The sequence below is a fragment of the Camelus dromedarius genome, chromosome 20 (genome assembly GCF_036321535.1).
Source record: "Camelus dromedarius isolate mCamDro1 chromosome 20, mCamDro1.pat, whole genome shotgun sequence".
In the NCBI taxonomy this organism is placed as follows: Eukaryota; Metazoa; Chordata; class Mammalia; order Artiodactyla; family Camelidae; genus Camelus; species Camelus dromedarius.
This window is the reverse complement of record NC_087455.1, coordinates 4,166,675-4,187,381: the sequence shown is the minus strand read 5'-3', so window position 1 is coordinate 4,187,381 and position 20,707 is coordinate 4,166,675. Positions and strand designations below refer to the sequence as shown.

Genomic DNA, 20,707 nt, shown 5'->3' with positions numbered 1-20,707 from the left:
AAGGACAGACCTGTGCTGAAGGCTCAGCGCCTGGTGCTGTGTGACAGACACGCCTCCACACTCACTGGAGGATTACAGGAGATGAGCAGGTGAGCCATGGCTCCAAGCGGGCAGAAGGCAGGGGTCAGACCCAGCCCTGCAGGGACCACGCGCTGAAGTTATCAGACCTTCTGTTTCCTCAACTACGTCATGTGAGAAAGCCTACTAAAAATACCCAGCACAGAGCCTACCATGAGTACATGATCGCTGCACTGGCTGATGTAATCACATTAGAAGGTAAATGTGACTTGTGGTGTCATCATCACGCCATCCCTGGGGTGGGAACAGGAGGGGAGAGAAGACAGCGGGGAGACAGGGATGCTCAAAGATCGAACTACCTTTCCCATCTGCAATCAGGCAAGATTTACAGAGTCCCAGGTTTCCTCCTCCCCATGAAGACAAGAAGAAGAAACAGGCTCAGAGGGGATAAGCGACTTGCCCAAGTTCTCACGGCCCATCCATGGAAGAACCCGGCCTTAGCCCTCCAAATCTGGTGTTCTGTTCTTGCCTACGTGCCCCGCTGCTCCCTCATCGTGCACTGACTCAGTACGTGTTTATGGAGTGTCTGCGGCACAGGACACTGAAGACAGAGCAGGGGGGACGCTGGGCAGTCTGGAAAGGGGCACATCTACCTCATCTCTGCTACGTGACATCACCCATCACGCCTAGGAACTTTAGAGAGGAGCAAGGCATCTGAAAGCCGCCAATGTGGACTAACGGGAATTTTCACTAAGGAAAAGGATGGCGGGTAAGTAAGCAATACTGTAGACTTCAGCCTGAAAAGCCCATTTCCACTGTTTATACCCTCCTTCAGAAACGACCTGAAATTATGTTGGATGCATATGCGGATTGATGTAATGAACCACATACTGAGAGCCCACCCGAGCCTATGCAGCGTTTAGCAACCTGCTATTTATTTCAAAGGATTTTAGTAAATCAGATCATCATTTAAATGAGAACTGTAAAACTATTTAATTTTAATGGAGAGGGTGAACGCAACAGGATTTGCCATCTTAATTCTCAAAACAGTGAAAGGCATTACATACATTTTTTCTTAACTGTAAAACATGCTTCCCATTAAATAACTACTGTTTTCCTCGTAACTTCTCACCCTTCCCCAAGTGGTTAACCTCAGGGTATATTACTCACAAGTTTCGAACAGATGTCCTGCACTCAGCAACTCATTCACACGCGAGTGTTTGTGTAACACACTCTGTGTGTAGGTATCGTGCTGGTGGAATGAGTTTCTACAGAGAACAGGGCCAAAGAGAGAGCTGAGACCCAGGTTTATGCCTGCCCGTCGTGGGGAAGTTATCTGGGCTCACCCGGCCGTGCTTTTTCACATCTCTAATCAGCAAACAAAAGCCAAGGAAGAATCATTGTTCCCAGGGCCAAATTATGGCTACTGTGGGCCCTAGGCGTTTTCACCCATTAAAAAAAAAAATAGATTTAAAATTAAATTTGTGTAATTGCATTGATATAAAGATGAAAATAACCCAGATTGTATGATATCCATTTTTTAACCCAGACTATATTATATCCTTTTGTTGGTGTTGTTCTGATTCGAAAAGAAATTAAAACATTTCATTGGCCCCTGTAAGTACCGTGGTCCCTCGGTACTGGGCCCACTGTGACTGATGGCTGAGTCAGCCCAGTCACTTCTCTTGTGTAATCAAGAACCGAGGGAGGTATCATCGCACCTGCTCTGTGCCTCCAGTGTTAACTGAGCACCTACGATGTGCCAGCCATTCGAATGGCCACCGTGGGCGACAGAAATGAAGGTGCCCCAGCAGGCGGGGGTGGAGGCTGCTGTGTTCGCTAGCGCACGTCACATCACTAACTCCTCGCACAGAGCCTGACAAGCAGTAGATGCTTCTTAAGTATTTGATGAGTGAACAAACCAACGGCAGCATCTCTGCTACTGGAGACATCACTGTCCAGAGGCAAAATAATGAAGCCTTAACAGTAATAGTGAGTGTCTGTGTCTTCCCTGTGTGACTCCACATCCTTGTGAAAGGGGCCTGGGGGTGACAATAACAAGCAACGGTGCATTTCAAGTAAAGCGTGAAGAGGAAAAGAGCCCAATAAAAATGGAGCAAAAGGAGAAAAAAATCAAGAGCACGCCCGGGAGAGGGGAGATGTCTGACTAGAAGTCAGATCCGTGCCTCAGTTTCCCTTCCCATCCCGCCCTGCCAGACACACGCCTCCCATCAGTAAGGGAGAGGCTGTCCTGCTACAAGGCTCGGCACAGAGGGACGCTGTAACCCATGCACTGTGTCCACCTGCGTGTCACGTGAGCCTTATTCCCTTCAAGGAAGATGCCATCCTACAATCCTCAGTAATCCGACTTAAAAGGGAGCTGGCGCATCCTCTCAACGACACGTGTTCCTCCGTGTTCCTCAGTCTGGGAAACCGCCTTCTAAGTGAAGCAGAGGGTGGAGGGAATCACAGGCACAGTCATCTGCCCTGGCCCAACGCACGGCATCCGTGATCTCCACAGCTGGGCAGAGGACCAGGGAGGCTGAGCGCCCCGGCTGGGGAAAGATCTGTTGGAAAGTTAAATGCCTAACAGTCTACTTGCAAGGGCTTTTGTTCTCTTGCATTCAGATGTTCTCAGATTCCACGGTTTCAGACACCCAACAAAGGCTTCCCAGGCAGGTGCACTGTGCCGGGCAGACCAGGTGAGTCGGTCAGAAGCACGCCTGCCCTGGCAAAGCAGACAAGCCGAAGTCCCCCTTCTCTGGTTAACCATCAGCCTAGTGGCTAATGACCGGGGGCAGAGCTGGCATCGGGCTTAATCGAGTTAAAACTCCAGCTTGGTCTCTGCCCAGCTGTGTGACTTTAGAGACATAACTTAACCTCTCTCTGTCTCAGTTTCTTCAGCTTAAAAGGAAGTGGGAAGCAGTGGTGGGAACTGACAGAGTCCAGGTGCATTCACGGCTTCACAGAGCACCTTAGTGCAGAGCACGTGTTCAAAAATGCGACTTCAAGTGACCAGCAGCACCCTTTCCACACAGTCGTGGGATTTACAAATTCTACTTACACCTTTTCCTCCCACACTCGGTCCCATGACCCACTGAGGGTGGGGACTGAGTTGTGCGCATTTTAGCCCCTGCAGCCCACAGAGGCCAGCATGCAGGAGGGGCTAAATAAATGACTGGCAGATGGATAAATAAACATTGATGCCCTTGCCTGAGGAGGCGGAGCTCTGGACACAGGGGAGTCCTAAAGGTGGCATCTGTCTGCCATGTGGCCGTTCCTGCCCCAGGCAGTGGAACAACCCCACTCATCTCAGGGAGAAGAAAGAGGGTGTGGGGTGTCCCTGCAGCGAGAAAGGGATTCTCTGGATTTTGAGTCACTGGATTCCTGATCTTCAGTGAAAAAATCTGCCAGATCCTGAGCACTGATTAAGGATGACGGTTACTTTTATGTGTCAATTTGGCCAATCCACGGTACCCAGATGCCCGGTCAAACATTATTCTAGATGTTTCTGTGAAGGTATGTTTCAGATGAGATTAACATGTACATCATTAGACTCCGGGTAAAGCAGATTACCCTCCGAAATAGGGGTGGGCCTCCTCCGATAAGTTGAAGATCATAGAAGATAAAGACTGACACACAGCACTAGCTGCCCTCCCCACTCTAAAAGAAGAAGGAATTCGGTCATTTGGTCAGCAGACTGCCTTGGGACTCAAACTGTAACTCTTCCCTGGGCCTCTAGACTGTTAGTCTGACCTGCAGATTTTAGACTTGCCAGACTCCACATTCACGTGAGAGAATTCCTTAAAACAACAACAACAACAAAAAAGCGTAAATACAAAACAGAAATAGACTCACAGACATAGAATACAAACTTGTGGTTGCCAAGGGGGTGGAGGGTGGGAAGGGATAGATGGGATTTCAAAATTGTAGAACAGATAAACAAGATTATACTGTAGAGCACAGGGAAATATACACAAGATCTTAAGGTAGCTCACAGAGAAAAAAGTGTGACAATGAATATATATATATGTTCATGTATAACTGAAAAATTGTGCTCTACACTGGGATTTGACACAACATTGTAAAATGATTATAAATCAATAAAAAATATTTTAAAAAATGAATCACACACACACACATATATATGTACATTTATGATCCTATTTCTTATTATCCCATTGATTCTGTATTCTCTTGAGAATCTAAACTAATACATCAAGCATGTGCCAAGTGTCCCCAGTTGTAGCAAGCAGTGTCAGAGGTGTCACAGTATAAAACAGCAGAGCAAAGACTGAAGGAGGCCATCCAATCCTCTGTCTAAACATGGAGAAACTGAGACCCAGAGAGGGCAAGTATCTGGTTCAGGGTCATACAGCAGGTGGAGCAGAAGCCAAGAACAGGAAACATCTAAGACCCTCCATTCCATGTCCAACCCACAAGACAACACTGGGGCTCTTGGAGTAACATTCGATTTAATTATGTTCATGAACTCAAAGAAAAATAATACCAGCAGAGGGTTTTATCGAGCACTTTGGTGCCAAGCTCTACGCTCGAGGCTTTTATACGCTTATTTCATTTAATCTTCTCAGCCACCCTGGGAGGCAGGCATCAGAATCCTCTTTGACAGGTAAGTCAAGAGCAGAGAGGAAAAACAGTTCGCCTAGGGCACAGCTGCTGGCTTGCGGGGAGGGGGCGGGGGGCAGAAGCTCCTGCTCCAACCCTGAATCTGAAGCTCTGCCTGCCTAACGGGCTGCAAGAAAGAGCGGGGCGGCAGGGCCAGAGGGGCCTGGGTCCGTGGGAAAGGGCAACCCTCCCCTCCCCGGGACTGTGCACACCACTTAGCTCATTTTGCTGTGAATCTCTCGTTTCTGCAAATGTCTCTGCACCGAAAGGCTTATTTTGAAGAAACACCTGTTCTCTCAGCCTTCCGGCTGATGCTGCAATCTGCACGGATTCCAAGGTTATTTGCTTAATGCTCTGGGCTTCTTGGGGGATTTGGATGCACAGCTCCCATGGGAGGCAGGGGAGTGGATTTCATTCTTCGCTTGGCAGCCCTGGCCTGGTGGGAGGGCACAGGGTGGGCACAGGGCTCTGTGCCAGCATAACTGGATGGGACCCAAATGGAAAACGCACCGGAAAGGAATCAGGTCCTGAAAATAACCCACTGAGCTGAGCTCAGGGAGCAAGTTCACTGCGGAGCACCCACAAATGAGCTCTTTTATCTGACTCTTGTGAAAGGCAGGGATGTTTCTTTGATATGCACCTTTTTCCTCCAAAATAGCCAAGAAGAGAATGGGGGGCAAAAACTATACTGTCTCATGCTCCTGCTGTGAGTCCATCTCTGCACTGCTTTTACACACGTTAACTCCTGAAATCCTCTCTAAAATACAGGCATTATCCCGTTTTAGAGCGGAGGAGCCTGAATTCCCACAGGATGGAGAGAGTCCCCATGCCACAGCGTATGCAGCAGGGCAGGCGTCTGAAGCCAGAACCTTCTCTCTGACACGTCAAAGGTAGAGGTCTGGCTGGGTCGCGTTCAGCATCCTCAGATGGAACAGAACTAGATGAGCCAGAATGACCTACGAGGTTCCCCACCCCACCCCACCCCACACCAGTCTCCAAAGGCAGCCCCTCTGGGCACCCACGTGTCCACAGAGATGCCCTCTCTCTCCTGCCCTCCCCACTTCCGGTCTGCCGCCCTGGAAGGCAAGGAGCGCCTGGGCGGCTCAGATCTCTCACTGCTCAGAGTTCTGCATGAACAAAATCGTGCACTTGTATCAGCCATTCATCCAACACACATTTCTTGAGCACTAAGTCTGTGTACCAGGCACGGTGCTGGGCCCTGGGCATGTGGTGCTGAAGGCAACAGCCTCTGTCCCTCGCTGCTCGGAGCCCAATGGAGGAGAGACAGAGATGCCTAGAGCTGACTGCACGGAAAGCATTTGGGAGAGAGCACTTCTTCCTAGGGAATCAGAGAGGGCTCCCCAGAGGCAGTGGCATCTGAATAAAGCACTGGAGGATGGTCAGAAAGGCATGCGTGAGAGTCCCCTCAAAGAAGACACCATATTAACATTCTCACATGCTCGTGTGGCCCCAGCAAAGGCCCTTGTCTTGGATGTAAGTGTCAAAGACGCTCTGAATTGATCCATGGCCTCTGATGTCCCATAATGTTTCATGCCACGTCGGGAAAACACTCTGAGCTGGAGGTTTCCAGGTGGATCTGGGGGTCTGGGGGGTGCTCTGGGGCCAGCACATGTCAGGGAATAAGAAGCAAGACTGGGCAGGGGGAGAGGCTGAGCTGGGACGTGGTCACAAGCAAGGCTTCGGTCAACCCCTGGGAAGTTTGGAGCAGGGGAACCTGCAGGGGTCGGGGTGATGGAGAAGATGCACACAGCATCCCCTGATGATGGAGGAGGATGCTCGGCCCTGGGGATGCGGAGGGAGTGGGAAGTCCCTGGCTTCTATCCCTCCCCACACCCACCCCGGAGCCCTGAAGCCATCTGTGCTCTGGAGATGACATGGAAACCACCACCCCTGCCGGCTGCAGTCCACTCCCTGTTTATGTCACCAGGCCCTTTGTCAAAGCTGAGGACACTGGTTCCTAGATGCTCTGTGGTGGCCCAGGGTCCTGTAACCACAGGAGTCCACCTCAAGCAGTGCTCTTTGCTCATAGTCTGTTCCTTCCTGGGCACAGAGCCCCGTCCCGAGTTCAGGTCTCCTGCTCCTCGGGAGGAACTTGGCAGCCTTCTCCTTAGCCCCCGCAGTGAGAACATGTGACATGGCAGCTTGGACCAGGTGGAGGGACACTTGACTGGGACAGCTTTTTCCACCAGACCTCCTGCCTGGGTCTCACAGGTGATGTCCCAGGAGAGCAAACTGAGCAGAGGACCCGCCGCGCTGGAGGGTCTGGGGACAGGACACGGCTGCACAGGGAGATGCAGCACCTCGGTGGGGGGCTGGCTGAGTGGACAGCCTTTCCCACTTACAACACCTGCTGCATGATGGTTAGCTATGTGCGCCAACTTGATATTTGTTTAAACATTATTCTGGGTGTGTCTGGGAGGGTGTTTATGGATGAGATTAACCTTTGAAATAGTGGAATGAGTGAAGCAAACTGCCCTCCCCAGTGTGGCGGGCACTCCCAATCCACCAGAGGTCTGAGTAGAACAAAAAGGCTAAGTGAGAAAGGGTTTCCTTTCTGTCATTCTTTGCACTGAGACGTCAGTTTTCTCCAGCCTTAAAACTCAGACTCAGATAGACGCTTACATCACTGTCTCGCCCAGGTCTCCAGGGGGCAGACACGGTGTAGAAACTCTCAGCTACCATCATCGCGTTAGCCAACTTCTTGTAACACATTTTTAGTGTAGATAAACCATTTAAATTTATCTTAAAAGATTTATTACAGATATAAGGGAAACACACACACACACATATCTTAAATCTATCTATCTATCATCTATCTATCTTTTATTGATTCTGTTTCACTGGAGAATCCAAACAAATGGAGTCTGGTTCTTTCTGAGCAGGCTCCTAACAATGACAATTATGTACTGGCTCAGGAGAAATATGGACAAAGTAATGCTATGTGTGCCAAAGCCCCGAGCATCACAGAAGAGTGACAACAGGTGTTCCTTGGGAAGAAGGATCGAGGGGAAGAACAGGATATGCATATTTACTGAGCGCCTACTGAGTACCCAGTACTAGTCTGGGGACTTTATAGCCATTACAGCAATGGATACGCATGTTACCGGGGGAGGCTGTAAGTATTAGCAACCCCACTCTACAGGTGGGAAAACTGAGGCTCTGAGAAGTGAGCAAATGAAGGGTGGAGCTGGGTTTTGAAATGAGCTCAATGTAGATGGGCTTCTGAGGTGACACACAGTCCAGAGGACGCCCTTTACTTCATGTCCCATGACCTCCATGGAACCATATTCTTCAAGGGACCATACAGAAGAGGTGTCGTGTGAAGACGCTATGACCCACATCTACCCAGGGGCCTGGCATTAGGCACACATTTGATAAATGTAACCGTAACTAAAAGAAGGAATGGATGAACAGATTCTCTCAATGGGACATTTGAAAGGAGCGGAAATCTCATAGACCATACACAGCCTGGAAAGCGAGATTTGCAAGTCTCGGGGCCACCGCTCCAGCACAGACATTACCTCTGAGGAAGTCGGCTTGCAGTATCCGGCTCCAAAGACCAGGTTTTCCAGGGAAAGGCTAGACTGTTCTGGTCCCGTGTCTGGGCCGCCTCTACCCAGCCAGGAGCCTCTTCCTGGACGAGTAAAGCTGAAAAGAAGGGAATTGAAAGAACTGAAAATGTATATAATTTTTCTAAAAGGACATTAAGAAAATGATGGGGCCATGCAGTCAGCCCCTGGACGGTGTTATTGGGGAGCCCATGAGACAAGTCATTTAGAAGGAGTAAGTCACCCCCCAGGGGTGTTGGGTGGGACAGTTTTGGATGCCACCATGACACGTGGGTGCAACTGGCATGTGAACTTGGGGGCCAAGGATGACACACATCCCACTGTGTGTGCCAAGAAATACTCCTAATGCCAACGGCATGCCTGCTGAGACACAGTGAGGCAGAGCTCCAAGGTCACGTAACCACACGGGCGGATGGCCTGGGCTCCGGTCCAGGCGGGCAAGGGGAGGTCCCAGTCCCGCCTCTGCTCCTTTCTTTGGCACAACCTGGAGTGAGATTCTTTAACCTCTGTCCCCTCCGCGAACCTCTGTTCTGCAGAAGAACGTAAACCAGCGTCCACGGCCATGACCCTCGCGAGAGTCTAGAGGGATCGTGGATTCAAAGGCTGTCATGATGGACGAGGCACTCACTGTGTCGGTGCTGGCTGGAAATACTGTAATCTGTCCCACAGACAGAAACTCAGACCCTGCCCAGCTCTGCACGTCCTCACAGGACCCCCTGGCATGGTATGAGGGCAACCATCCTCTGTAGGATCAGAGGATGTCAGAAAAGCCTGTGTGATCTGAACTCATCCCACCTGGGTGGGATGATAATCTCCCTCTCCTTTAATCTTTCTGATTTTCACCAACTGACATGTCGGTAAAGTCTACTTAAACTCATTTTTCCCTTTCTTTCAGACCCCTCTATAAAACACGCTGGTGGTTAACTGCCTTATATTGTGAATGCTATTTGACAGGCCTGTGTTATTCCCCCAGGGAGAGTCACAGCCTCTGATGGCAAAGAGGGTCCTGATAACACAGCCTCAGAGGGTATCGTCTCCATCAGAGGTGCTCAGGAAATATCTGCAGAAGGACTTAATTCAAGAGACCCACATTCCAGATTAAAATACGGACAGGGAAATAAAGCTCCCATTACATTCTGGTTTAACCCACTTATTCAAATACTTATCAGGCTGGTGCCGTGCGTCAGGCAGCACATTAGGCGATACAGGGGCAAGGCGGTTAAGGTATGGTCCTATTTGTAAAGGCATTTGGGCCTAGAGAGGGGGGTGGAGTAAACTCAGTCCAGGGAGCACAGGAGGGCAGTTTATAAACCAGACTGAGTGAAAGGGATGAACAGTGAAGGATGACACATAATCAGAGTATGTTTGGCCCAGGGTTTAAGAGGCAGCCGACGGAGCTGGTCTGCCAGGGTTGAAATTCCAGTGCAGTGTCTTTAAGCTCCGTGGGGAAAGTTTTAAACCTCCCAGTGCCTGTTTCCTCGTAAGTCAGAAGGCTTGATACCAGCACCTGAACAGTGGCTTTGCTGTGAAGATTCCCTGAGCTGGGCCAAGTGCGCCTTCCAGCGCAGTGTCTGGCAAACAGTAACAATTCAATAAACGCAGGTAGTTATTGTCAATAATACCGCAAAACAATACAACCTAATCTAGCCATTGTTAGCTTTATATAGTTGCTGTTGCTAACACCACAAACACAATCCAGTAGAACAGAATCAATACTCAGATTTGTTTAGCACTGAGATTTGAAGCAAGTCTGCAGCTTAGCTCGAAGGTGGAGAACAGGAGAAACGCAGACCACGTGTGTGAGCGGCGACGCTCAGCGCACAGGCAGGGGCAGACTGCAAACTGATAACTAAAAGAACTCGTTATTTGACTCAAGTGTGGCCTTGACTAGCTGAATCCCTCAAGCAAAATCCATAGTCCCCACGTGAGGGTTAAACACTGAAGGTTAAACAGACATCAGCCTGTTTCAGGGGAGGTGAAGGATCTTTGGAGGTTAAATTTTAATTTCACACCTGCTTCTTCTTGACTGGGTTTAACAGAGGCTGCTAAAACTGCTTTTCTGGAAAAAAACTGGAGCTGGCCCTATTTGACAGGTATTTCCCATAACCTTAAAGGTTCCCTTTGTTCCCAACCACTGCGAGTGAATTAATAGAAATCCTTCCTGCAGAATCCAGAGAACAGAAGACAGGTCTATTTTTACCCCCATCCCTGGAGAAGCCGAAACTCTGATGGTGAATTACTAACTGAGCTCCTCTCCGGCAAGGTTGCCACAGATAAACTTGCAAAGGACTGTTTCTGTCAGAAGGTTAAACTTTCTACAAAGAGGATCTGAAACAGCCCATTAGCAAGCGGAGCCCAGGATCAGCAGACGGGCACCGTGACTGGGTGAAGGCCTCCAGGACCAGCACCTCCTGTCACATCTCCTGGCCCAGATCTCATCTCCTACTCGCTGACCTCTGCAGAGGACGGGGACAGTGACCCCTGCCCAACAGTGAGTGGGGACTGGAGTCTCCCCACAGGCATTTCAGCCCCCGGCACTGAGAAGTGTCCTGTAAAGGGACACTGGGAAAGTTCCCTTCCAGAAACTCAATGCTGCAAGATTCCATCCCAAAACACCCCTTTGCACACGTGTGCCACGCATGCCCACGTGCATGTGGAAGGTTCTGAAGTGAGCTGATGCACACATTTGGCCGTGCCAGGTACGTATGTGAAGACATCTGAGCACAGTACAATGTGCTAACTGTTGTCAGCTCTGTGCCCCCAGCTGCAGAATTCCTAAGACCTCAGGGCTTCATGGGGCCATGGAGATGCTCTGGGACCATTCACTGAAAGGGAGAGCACAGGGCCACTCAGGTGGTCCTGCGTTCAAACAAACAGCCATTGGATGAGGGGGGAGGAAACCGTGTGCCTGGCACTGTCCTCAAGTGAGAGTCACTAAAACCTTATGTGGACGGAACCCTTTAGTGTTCCTGTTTTAGAGATGAAGACTGTATCTCAGGGATGTTAAGTGAGTCCTTAAATAAGGTGCAGTTGGAATAAAAGCCAGGCCACGTACAGTCTCCAGGTCTCTTCAGCAGTTTGCAGGTTTTCAGCCCCGAGGATCCCTACCCATGTCCTCTTAACCCCAGGTGCCCTCCCCACTCCCCTGCCCACCTCGGCCCTGCCCGGCTCGAGGCTCAGAGCTGACATCTTGCACCTGGGAGAAGCTCCCCTGGTCTGTCCTGAACTCTCCCCGCCAGCTCTCAGCATCTTAGCCACACCCAAGACTAAAGCATAACAAGAAACTAAAGCCGCTCCCGCACCGCGAGGCCCGTCACCTCATACCTGATCAGGGGCTGCTGCAGAGCCACCAGGGCAGCGTGGACAGTCACCGAGATCACAGACAGGTGGAAATAGTCAAACATGACGGGGACCTGGTGGTGCAGACCCCTCCGGGGGTGGAAGTGCAGCCGGAGCGCACGGCTGCTGATCACAGGCACTCCAGCCATGTCCCTCAGCCTGGAAGGCAAGCGAGTGAGCTCAGTGAGTGGGGGCGGGCAGGCGGGCCCGGCTGTCACCTGGCAGGGCCACCGCATCCTTGCTCAGGCACAACCCCCGTGCCCACATCAGCCTGTTCAACCCCTGCAGATACTCTGCCAGGTAGACATCGCTTTCCCGTGATTGGCAAATGACGAAATGGAGGCTCAGAGAGGGAAAAAAACTCACGGGACCTTACACCGAGTTGGGACACACACTCTGTGATCACCAACACCAAACTCACCTGTCAGTGATGGAGAGATGCCAGGACACTCTCCCAGGCTCAACAGGGAAGCCCCCCTGGACCCCAGCTAGCCGCTTGCTCTTGTATTTCCCCCAGACACCCTGCACAGAACTTCCTTTGTCTCTCTGTGTTTCCTGCTAGACTCCTACCTCTCAAGGGCAAGAACTGTGACTAATTCATTTTTGTACCCCTAACACCAAGCACAGAATGAGGCAGACTGTAGAAACCAGTCAAGTACTTGCTTATTACAAGGAAGAACTGACTGAACGAACAAATGAATGACCTTCCCCCTCAAAAAGGAATGCTTAAAGTGGGAACGGTTTCATCAAGACCCCCCCCCACCTCTGCCCTAGCGTGTGTGTCTGATTCCTGAGAGATATGCCAAATGGCAGACAAAGCCGACCAGAATCTTTGGTTATAAAAATGGGGTTAATTTTCTCTAAATAAAAGCCATCCAGTGCTCATGTCCAGCTCTGCACACCCATCACTCAGGCGGCCTGGGTGTCCCTCAACCAGAGCACTGGAGAAACCCGGACGGAGCATCTTCCATGAACAGAGAGGAGAGCTGAGAGGCCGTTCAGGGCAGAAACTTCCCCGTCCTTCCACAGATGAGAAAAAGAGACACAGCGAGAAGAAGGAGAGGGGAGCAAGCCCCCAAGCCCGCCTAAGGGGTTTTACTCCCAGAAGCCCTTGTTGCTTAGAGCCTGGATACAAGTGAATGGCAGACGAAAGAGCCGATTACGTCGGGGGAGCCCGGTGTGATTCCACAATTAGCCCACGGACAATGGCCGCCTCGCTTTCCGGGAAGAAACGTGATGAAGAGGGACCGTGGGGTGTACCCGAGTTTCAGCACGTCCTTGACATTAGCACTCACTTCAGTCCTGACAACCATCACTGAGGCCTTCCTATGAACCGAACATGGTGCTTCTGCCCTTAATGCAAATGACAATCACAGAGGTATTAGGTGCTGTTACTCATTTCTAGACGGGAAGCAAAGCCAGCAGCAGTTAACTGACTTGTTCAAAGTCAGGAGGCAAAACTGAAACGCTCGGCCCAGGTCTGTCTGGCCGCACAGTTTGCTCTGCGTTACTGCCTGTGACTGCTTCGAATCCATTCAGACGCAGGCTCCTATGAATCCGAGGAACAGCCTCCGGGCTTGAGCAGCAGGGGGTGAAACATGTGTCCGGGTAGCAAAGATGTCCAAAATGTTAACAAGAATTTAAGCCACTTTAATAGGAATGAAGAATTCAGAATGAGGGAGGTGATAGCTCTTTGTTGCTCAGGAATGAATAGAGCTAATAAATGGAGATGAAACTCAGTCTGGGGGAGGAGGTCTCAATTAGAAAAAAAAAAAAGAGAGATAAACCAGACAGCATTGAGAGGAGAATGTCTGGGTCCTTAGAAAAGGAACTAAAACAAACAAACAAACAAACAAATCAAACTAACAAAAAACAAAAAATACAAAGAGAGTCTCGGTGTTTAATTGGAGATGAAAAGATGGCTTAAAGCATCTTGTTTATCTGAATCACCATCCAGACTGAGAATCTATGAGTGGTTGCAAGGAGTTGAGGGCAACTGAAGAAAGGCACACAAGCACGACTTGTTCCTTGAAGTAAAGAGGAATTTCCGGACAGGCAGACCTGTCCAGGGACAGAACGAAGATGACGGGGAGGTGTGAGCCCCTGTCCCTGTGTAAACACACGCTCATGGGGCTTTGCAGAGTAGCAGGTTCACATGTGAGGGTAGGCTCGAGCAGGGTTCCTCACCCTCAGTGATACTGACCTTGGGGACCAAATAAGTTTGCTGGGTGGGGTGCAGTCCGATGCATTGTGGGATATTCAGCAGCATCTGTGGACTCCACCCACAAGATGCCAGTAGCACCCGCCCCCCCAGTGTAACAATCAAAAATGTCTCCAGCAATGGCCACATTTCCCTGGGGAACAGGGTCGTCCCAGCCACATCGAGAGCCACTGGACGAGATGGACGTGAAGAGCCTTTTCACCCCCGATACTAGATTCACATTCTCTATTTTGATCCCGCTCAGGATTACACGGCTCCAAAGAAGCTGACCGCTTGGGTCATGTTTCAAAGCCCAAAGTTTACCCCCAGGATCTGCTACAGATGCCTTGTCATCCTTAAACCCAATTTATGAAAATGAAAAAATATGGTGTTTTCAACTCCTCCCCAGCCTCTGGCTTCCTGTTCCTGTTAGCTAATCTCATACTGCATGAAAACGCACAGCTCTGATTGTTATTAAATGCTTTGTACCATAGGAAGTGACACAAGGAAGCCTGGCCCCGCCTGCATCTAGAAAGCCACGAAGAGGAAGAAGACATCGATCCCATAGAGGCCAGGCCCCTGACCTGGCATCACCTCCCTTAATCTTCATAACAGACCTAGGAGGTACAGGATCTGAAATAATGTCCATGTTATAAATAAGGCTACTGAGATCTAGAAAAGTGCAGGGATGGGCCCAGTGTCTCACAGTCAAGGATCACAGGCCTGTTGCTGAATTTTGTACACTTTGTCTGGGCCAATCTCCTGGACCCAGCCCCTCCACTGACCACTGTTTTGATGGTAAGAAGGTCACATTCCTTGTGTCCACCATAACTTATCACTGAGGCTGCCTGGAGGGCTGGGTGGGGAGTGACTTCTAGGCTGTTTGGGATAATGGCAGGGTTCTGTGAGCAAACGAAAATGTCTATCGTGGAGCTATGGATGAACGCCTCTGAGGGAAGTGGGCATAAGGAGATAGGACAGGAGGTGTTAATAAAATTAATACAATGAGTGAGCGATAGAAATCTCAGATGGTTGAGGGGAAATATGAGAACCATAGAGGCAGGGACTTCACTTCTGAGTTTATAGGTTAGAAAGAAGCTCAGCCTCTTGAGGGGCTTCTGAGTCCAATATGGTGCTAGAACATCAAGTCTTGGGGATGGTGTGAGGAAGATAGGGTTTCTCAAGCATCCACCATCCCACCAAGAGGAAAGCAGAAGTGATGAGAGAAGTAGGTGGGCAGAGGGGCTTGGAGTCCAGATAAAGACAAGTGTGAGGAATCTGCGGTGTTGAGCCCCAGACACAGTGGCAGGACCATGGACAGATCCTCCTGCCCACCCAGAGATGAGGCGCGACCATTCACATACACAACGGCACATGTCTGTTCTCAAAGCACAGACACAATCAGGTCTCTGACATTTCAGTCCATCGGTGGTTCAGATCCCCTCCGATTCAACTTCCCATGTTATGAAAACTCCCATAGCAATCAGACACATCTCAGGGCTGGGACAGTCCTTGAGAGGGAAATGAAAGTGCTAACAGGGACTCTGAAATTTGAAGGGGCTGGGGAACCTTTCCACCCACATTAGCCCAACCTCATCTCCCACTCTCCACTGGAGAACGCGGAGCACTTGCTGAAGAGGTTGTTTAGAGAGATCAGAAGTGAGGATTAACTTGCAGAAAGTGGTCGGCGTGGGCTGAGATTCTGCTAGCAGAACAGATGAAAAGTGCCTCCGTCTTCACTTTAAGCCTAATGAGGGGAGTCTCTACATGAGCATACCCCATGTCCCCCAGAACACAGGTCCTGGTGCCCATCCTGCAAAGGTCCTCAGGAGAGAGGGTGAGGGTGGCTGGGCTGGCTGAAGGAAGAGCGAGCAGCTTGGGCTGGAGCCCCTCCCCAGTGCGACATGAGGGTGAAAGTGCTCATTTGTCCAACATCCAAGGGCCAGATGCGTGTTCCTTGGAGAAGAATCAGCCCAAAGAGCTTCCCGCGAGGAGTGAAGGACTCAACCGTAGGAGGCATCACTGCATCAGAGAACTGCAGGGGCTCAGGGAGAGGGGGACTGCCACAGGGGTGTATCTGCAAGGAACGCACAAGAACACCCCAAGAGCAGAGAAAGCAGGATTCTGCATCTGCCCTATGAGGAGCCGTGCAGGCAGCTGAACCCATCGCTTACAGCTCTTTCCCTCTTCCGCAAGCTCCTCCCTCCTCCTTGCGCCTGACCCTGCAAGGCCCACATGCCTCGGGGGGAAGGAGGCACGAAGCTCTATAAAGCCGCTCAACATACCCTGTTGCTGCACTGGGGGTTCCCTACTCTGGGGCCAGGAGGTGGGGTGCAGCAGAGAAAGGGGGCAGTGCAAATGAGAAGTTATAAATCAGATGAGAGTTTGGAGTTTGGGCAATACATTCGACTGGATTTTTTAATACCTGAAAAAAAAATGACCATCTATCTATTACACGAAATAACACGGGGAGGCCCCGTGACCTGGTGGTTTACCCCGGGGGAGGAGAAGGAGGCCTCAGAGCAAGTTTAAAGGAAGCAATTATGAGAAAGAAGAGCGCTGCTTCCGACTGATTTAATCAGTAGGTTACACCCTAAACGGATTTCCAATTTTCAGAGAGTTGAAATACAATAGCGGATATTTAGTAGAAAGATGAGGATTCTGGCAGAATCTCTGATTCTGAAGGGGTCTTGAGGTTTGCAGCCTCATAAGGTCATTAATCTAAAGACCTAATGAGTACTGCAATGGAGGGGTCAGACAGGAGAAGTTACCAGGTAACACACTCAGGAGGTCAGGAGTTTTCTGTGCAAGCCGCATTCGAGCTACCCGCCTAACATGCATGCAGCTTGAAATGACCGCGTATTCCTTGCCCACATATGTGAGCACTGAAGGGACACCACAGCTCATCAGGACCTGGGCTTCTGAGGAATGTTCGTGGCCAGGGGGATACCCCAGGTCTGGGGAAGGGCTGAGCAGAAGAAGGTGCACTATCACCGCCCGAGGGCTCCAGGGCCACTCACTGCTGCTCGCTGTCCGTGAAGTGCAAGTCCACCTTGAGCTGGAAATCAACTTCACTTAGCGCCTCTTCCACCTAGAGGAGAAGCACAGTATAAGGACTGGAGACGTCAAATCTAGTCCAAATGAAACAAAAAAATTGCTGGTCTATTTCCCTAAGTTTAGAAAAAGAATCTCACCACAAAATGAATGTCATTTACGTGTAAAGCGGAATTTCAGCGCGTGTTCTATGGAATTCCGGTTGAAGAGGGTATCCGTATTACATGCAAGCTAGAAGGAAGGGATTTCCATAATTTGGAATTATGAAATTTGGGGAAAAGCCAATTTGCAAAAAAAAAAAAAAAAGTTAAGCAATTTTTCTATATCGTAGGACTTTTGAGAACCTTATTTCCCAAACAGCTTTGATCTGGAATCCTTTTAAGCAGGAGTGAAGTGTTCCGTGCACCTGCTTTGGAAAGGGTGGAGCAGCGAATCTGCATAGAGGAAACCCCACTTAGCCAGAGATGGGATAACGGTGCAGGTGAGGTTACTTCAGGCACCTTCACCTCCTCTCCTTCAAGTTCACCGAGGAGAAAGCTCACGCTCAGGGAAGTGAAGTCATTTCCCAAGATGGCTCAGCTGCACAAAGAAAGCTTGTCCTTCGTTTCTGTCCTGAGATCCGTTGCCTTTAACCATTTATGCTTCAAGATCTTCAGCATTTCATGTCCTACCCATGGCTATTTCCATTTTTAGCTTTTTAAAAAAAATTTGTTTTCATTCATTAGCACGGGAATTTATTGTTCCACCTGCCAGCTTCTCACGTGCATCTAAAAGACGGTAGCCCCCAGTCTTCCTTCCTGCACTAAACACATCACCGCCACCTCCCGGGGAGGCACTTGCTAAATTCCAGAACTCGCTCTGCCCCTAACTCCGGAAACCCAGGTAAGTAACTGCCCCCCTGTGACAGGACATTGTCTCCTCCCCACTCCCAGGCTGGACGCACCTCTTCTCCTGTGTAATACACAACACGTGGTTTCGTCCATCTTAACATTCGATGCTTCCTATAAAACTGTTTCAGGTTTATAACCTGACAGCCCATGAGATAAATATCATCTGCAGCCATGTTTCGTTTAGTCCTCATAGTATTTTTTTTTAATGTTTTAAACAAGGAGCAAACGGAAAATCAGGCAATTTCACATTCCTACTGCAGGTTTCCAGCTTCTGAAAAAACAGGCCCTGCATCTGGCTACGCTGGGCTGGCATTCCAAAGCTGCATTTGAATCGGGCTCGGGAGACTCAGTGACAATACCCATCCAGCCTGTGGCTAAATCCCCCTGGCCCTCTCCTGCCTAGTGTCCCTGTAATCTGGTGTCATTAAGGAGAGACTAGTCTTCACCATTCCGGTCCTCCAGCTCCAGGAATAGCACCTGCCACATAGAAAGTATTCCTGCGTCTTGAAGAATAAATAAGGCTCCTCTCCACGCCCACCTCTTGGTTGGTTTCTGTTTCTTTGCAAGAATATCCTCATTCTGGAGGGATGGAAATCTCTTAGCCAAAGGCCTCTTTGGAAACATGTTCCTGGTGAAGTATAATTCAGGCAGAGACATATGGATGGAATTTATCTTTAGCTCCCCAGGGTTTTAAATTTGTTTAAAAAAATTTTTAAGCATTTGAAAGTTAACATTTTGCTGAATCCAAGTGCCATGAATAACTTCCTCTCCAAGCTTTGTTTTGCATAATCATGAACCCAGCTTCATGCACACCACCCGAGCAACACAGACTCGACACCAGCTTCTGGGCAGTGAGGCTGGCACAGCCAGCCCTCCTAACCGCCTCGGAGTATGCATCTGCCTCGTTAACAAACATCCGCGGCAGGCTCCCATTTTCAACTTGCTGCAATTTCTTTGGAACAAGGAGAGAAAGCCAGGCCCAGGACAAGCTGTGGCTGGATTAAGCCTGGCTACGAATTCATTGATGTCTCAGTGAATCTTGAATTGCAAGATGCTCTGGAATGTGGTCCCTGGTTTCTCAAATCACTTATTTCACTGCTGGCTGTTGGTTACCCACTCCTCCCTCCATACACACACACACTCACACATGCACGTATACACATCCACACACACATGCACACACTCACACATGCATATATACACATGCACACACACACATGTACGCGCACGTGCACGTGCGCACACACACATGCCCTTCCAGTGCCCTGCCTTATTTTGATTAAAGAGATTGTTTCCTTTCAAGGGTGGTTTTTTAGCACCAGGCATCAGTTTTGTAGAGTAGTGGAAATTCTAAGAGTAGCTAGTATTTACGGAAGAGTTCCAGTGTAGGACACTGCATACGACAGTGACCACTGTCCCTACGCTATCTTACTTAATGTGGATAAACCTGTAAATTAAGAAATAATGTCCCACGAGAAGCAAACTTACAGATACCAGGGGCGAAAGCGGGTGGGAAGGGGTAAACCGGGAGTTCGGGGTTATCTTCTGTAACCTGGTCCTCCTCCTCCTCGGGATGGTAAGCATCTTGTTGCTAACAACCGTATTTCCTCCGCCTGGGCTGCAGGAAGCTCAGCACGGAACGTGCGGGCCACCACCAGCAAAGGTCCAGAGCTACGCCTGCGCCTTCACATTACATTTAACTCAGGTTTTAGTCCCCTTTTTTGTTTTTCCTCTACTTTGGCTCATTCTACTGCTATTTTTTTTTCCTTGTACTAGTCTATGTATTTTATCAGCCTTCCCAAATCTTCTGGTGGGGAGAGGTGGCTCACAAAGTGTATGTAAATAAAATACCCAAGCTACTCCACATTTCTTACGCTCTGCCACTTTTAATTTCTTTTATTTTTTAACTATCATTTTTGAAGTATAGTCAGTTTACAATGTTGTGTCAACTTCTGGTGTACAGCGTCATGTTTCAGTCATACATATACATACATATATTCCTTTTCATATTCTTTCTCATGATAGGTTACTCCAAGATATTGAATATAGCTCCCTGTGCTGTACAGTAAACATTTGTTGTTTATCTATTTATTTATAGTCATTAATATCTACAAATCTCAAATGCCTAATTTATCCCTTCCCACTCCCTTTCCCCCCCAGTAACCATAAGTTTGTTCTCTATGTCTGAGTCTGTTTCTGTTTTGTAAATAAGTTCATTTGTGTCTTTTTTTTTTTTCGTATTTCACGTATAAGTGCAGGCAGGCTCTAAAATCACATCCCGACCTGTCAGATCTCAGAGCCGATCTACAGCTCCTCCTTCCCTTCCCGTTTTCCAGGCAAAAGGCACCAGGAGGGATTGGCGAGGCGGGGCTGGCGGTCGATGCCACGACTTACCCTCTCACCGTCTAGGAGCAAGTGAGCACGGAAGACCACGGCATCATTTACGGGCACCTCCTCATTCCTGTACAGGATCTGAAAGACCCGGCTGTGCACGGTGCTCTCGTGGACGCAGGCTGAGTGCAGGCTGCCGCCGTCTGCAAAACAAGGACCAGCAGGAGCCTGTGAATTCCCGGGCTGCCCTGGACCTGCAGCCTGCTCGGCTGTCAGCCCAGATCAGGGAAAGCAGTGGCCCCAAAGTGCATCCCAATTTCCAAAGCTCAAAACCCACAGGTGAATGAGATTCCACCATGTAAGATTTATGTCCAGTGAACTGGGCTGGCCTCTCAGAAAGAACCATGTTCAATCCTTTCTAAATCATAGGATCATGGCTAAATCACTTCATATGCTGTGGGCGTTGCTCCTTGGCTGAAAATTAGTACCTGCTAAGTCTTCACCTGCTCACAACTTCCCCTCCCTCTGCAAAGCCTTCCACCCCCCCCCCCCGCCTCCTGGAAATAATGAGAAAAGCACCGAGATAAAGACAGAAACTGGTCTTTCTTCTACAAGGACGTCTGAGTGCCCACAGAACCTCTCTCTACTGAAGTGTTTTC

General features: G+C 49.5%; 1 protein-coding gene across 1 annotated transcript in view; it reads right to left on the bottom strand.

Annotated features, from left to right (window-relative positions):
* The window catches only part of FAM135B (family with sequence similarity 135 member B), a 239,238-nt gene that overhangs the window by 72,174 nt on the left and 146,357 nt on the right, over positions 1 to 20,707 (bottom strand). The window contains exons 4-7 of the mRNA XM_031439672.2: positions 20,112 to 20,251; positions 16,794 to 16,864; positions 11,559 to 11,732; positions 8,187 to 8,313 (exon numbers count right to left, since the gene is read on the bottom strand). Coding sequence (XP_031295532.2) covers positions 8,187 to 8,313; positions 11,559 to 11,732; positions 16,794 to 16,864; positions 20,112 to 20,251 — 512 coding nt within the window. The remainder of the gene's footprint in view (positions 1 to 8,186; positions 8,314 to 11,558; positions 11,733 to 16,793; positions 16,865 to 20,111; positions 20,252 to 20,707) is intronic.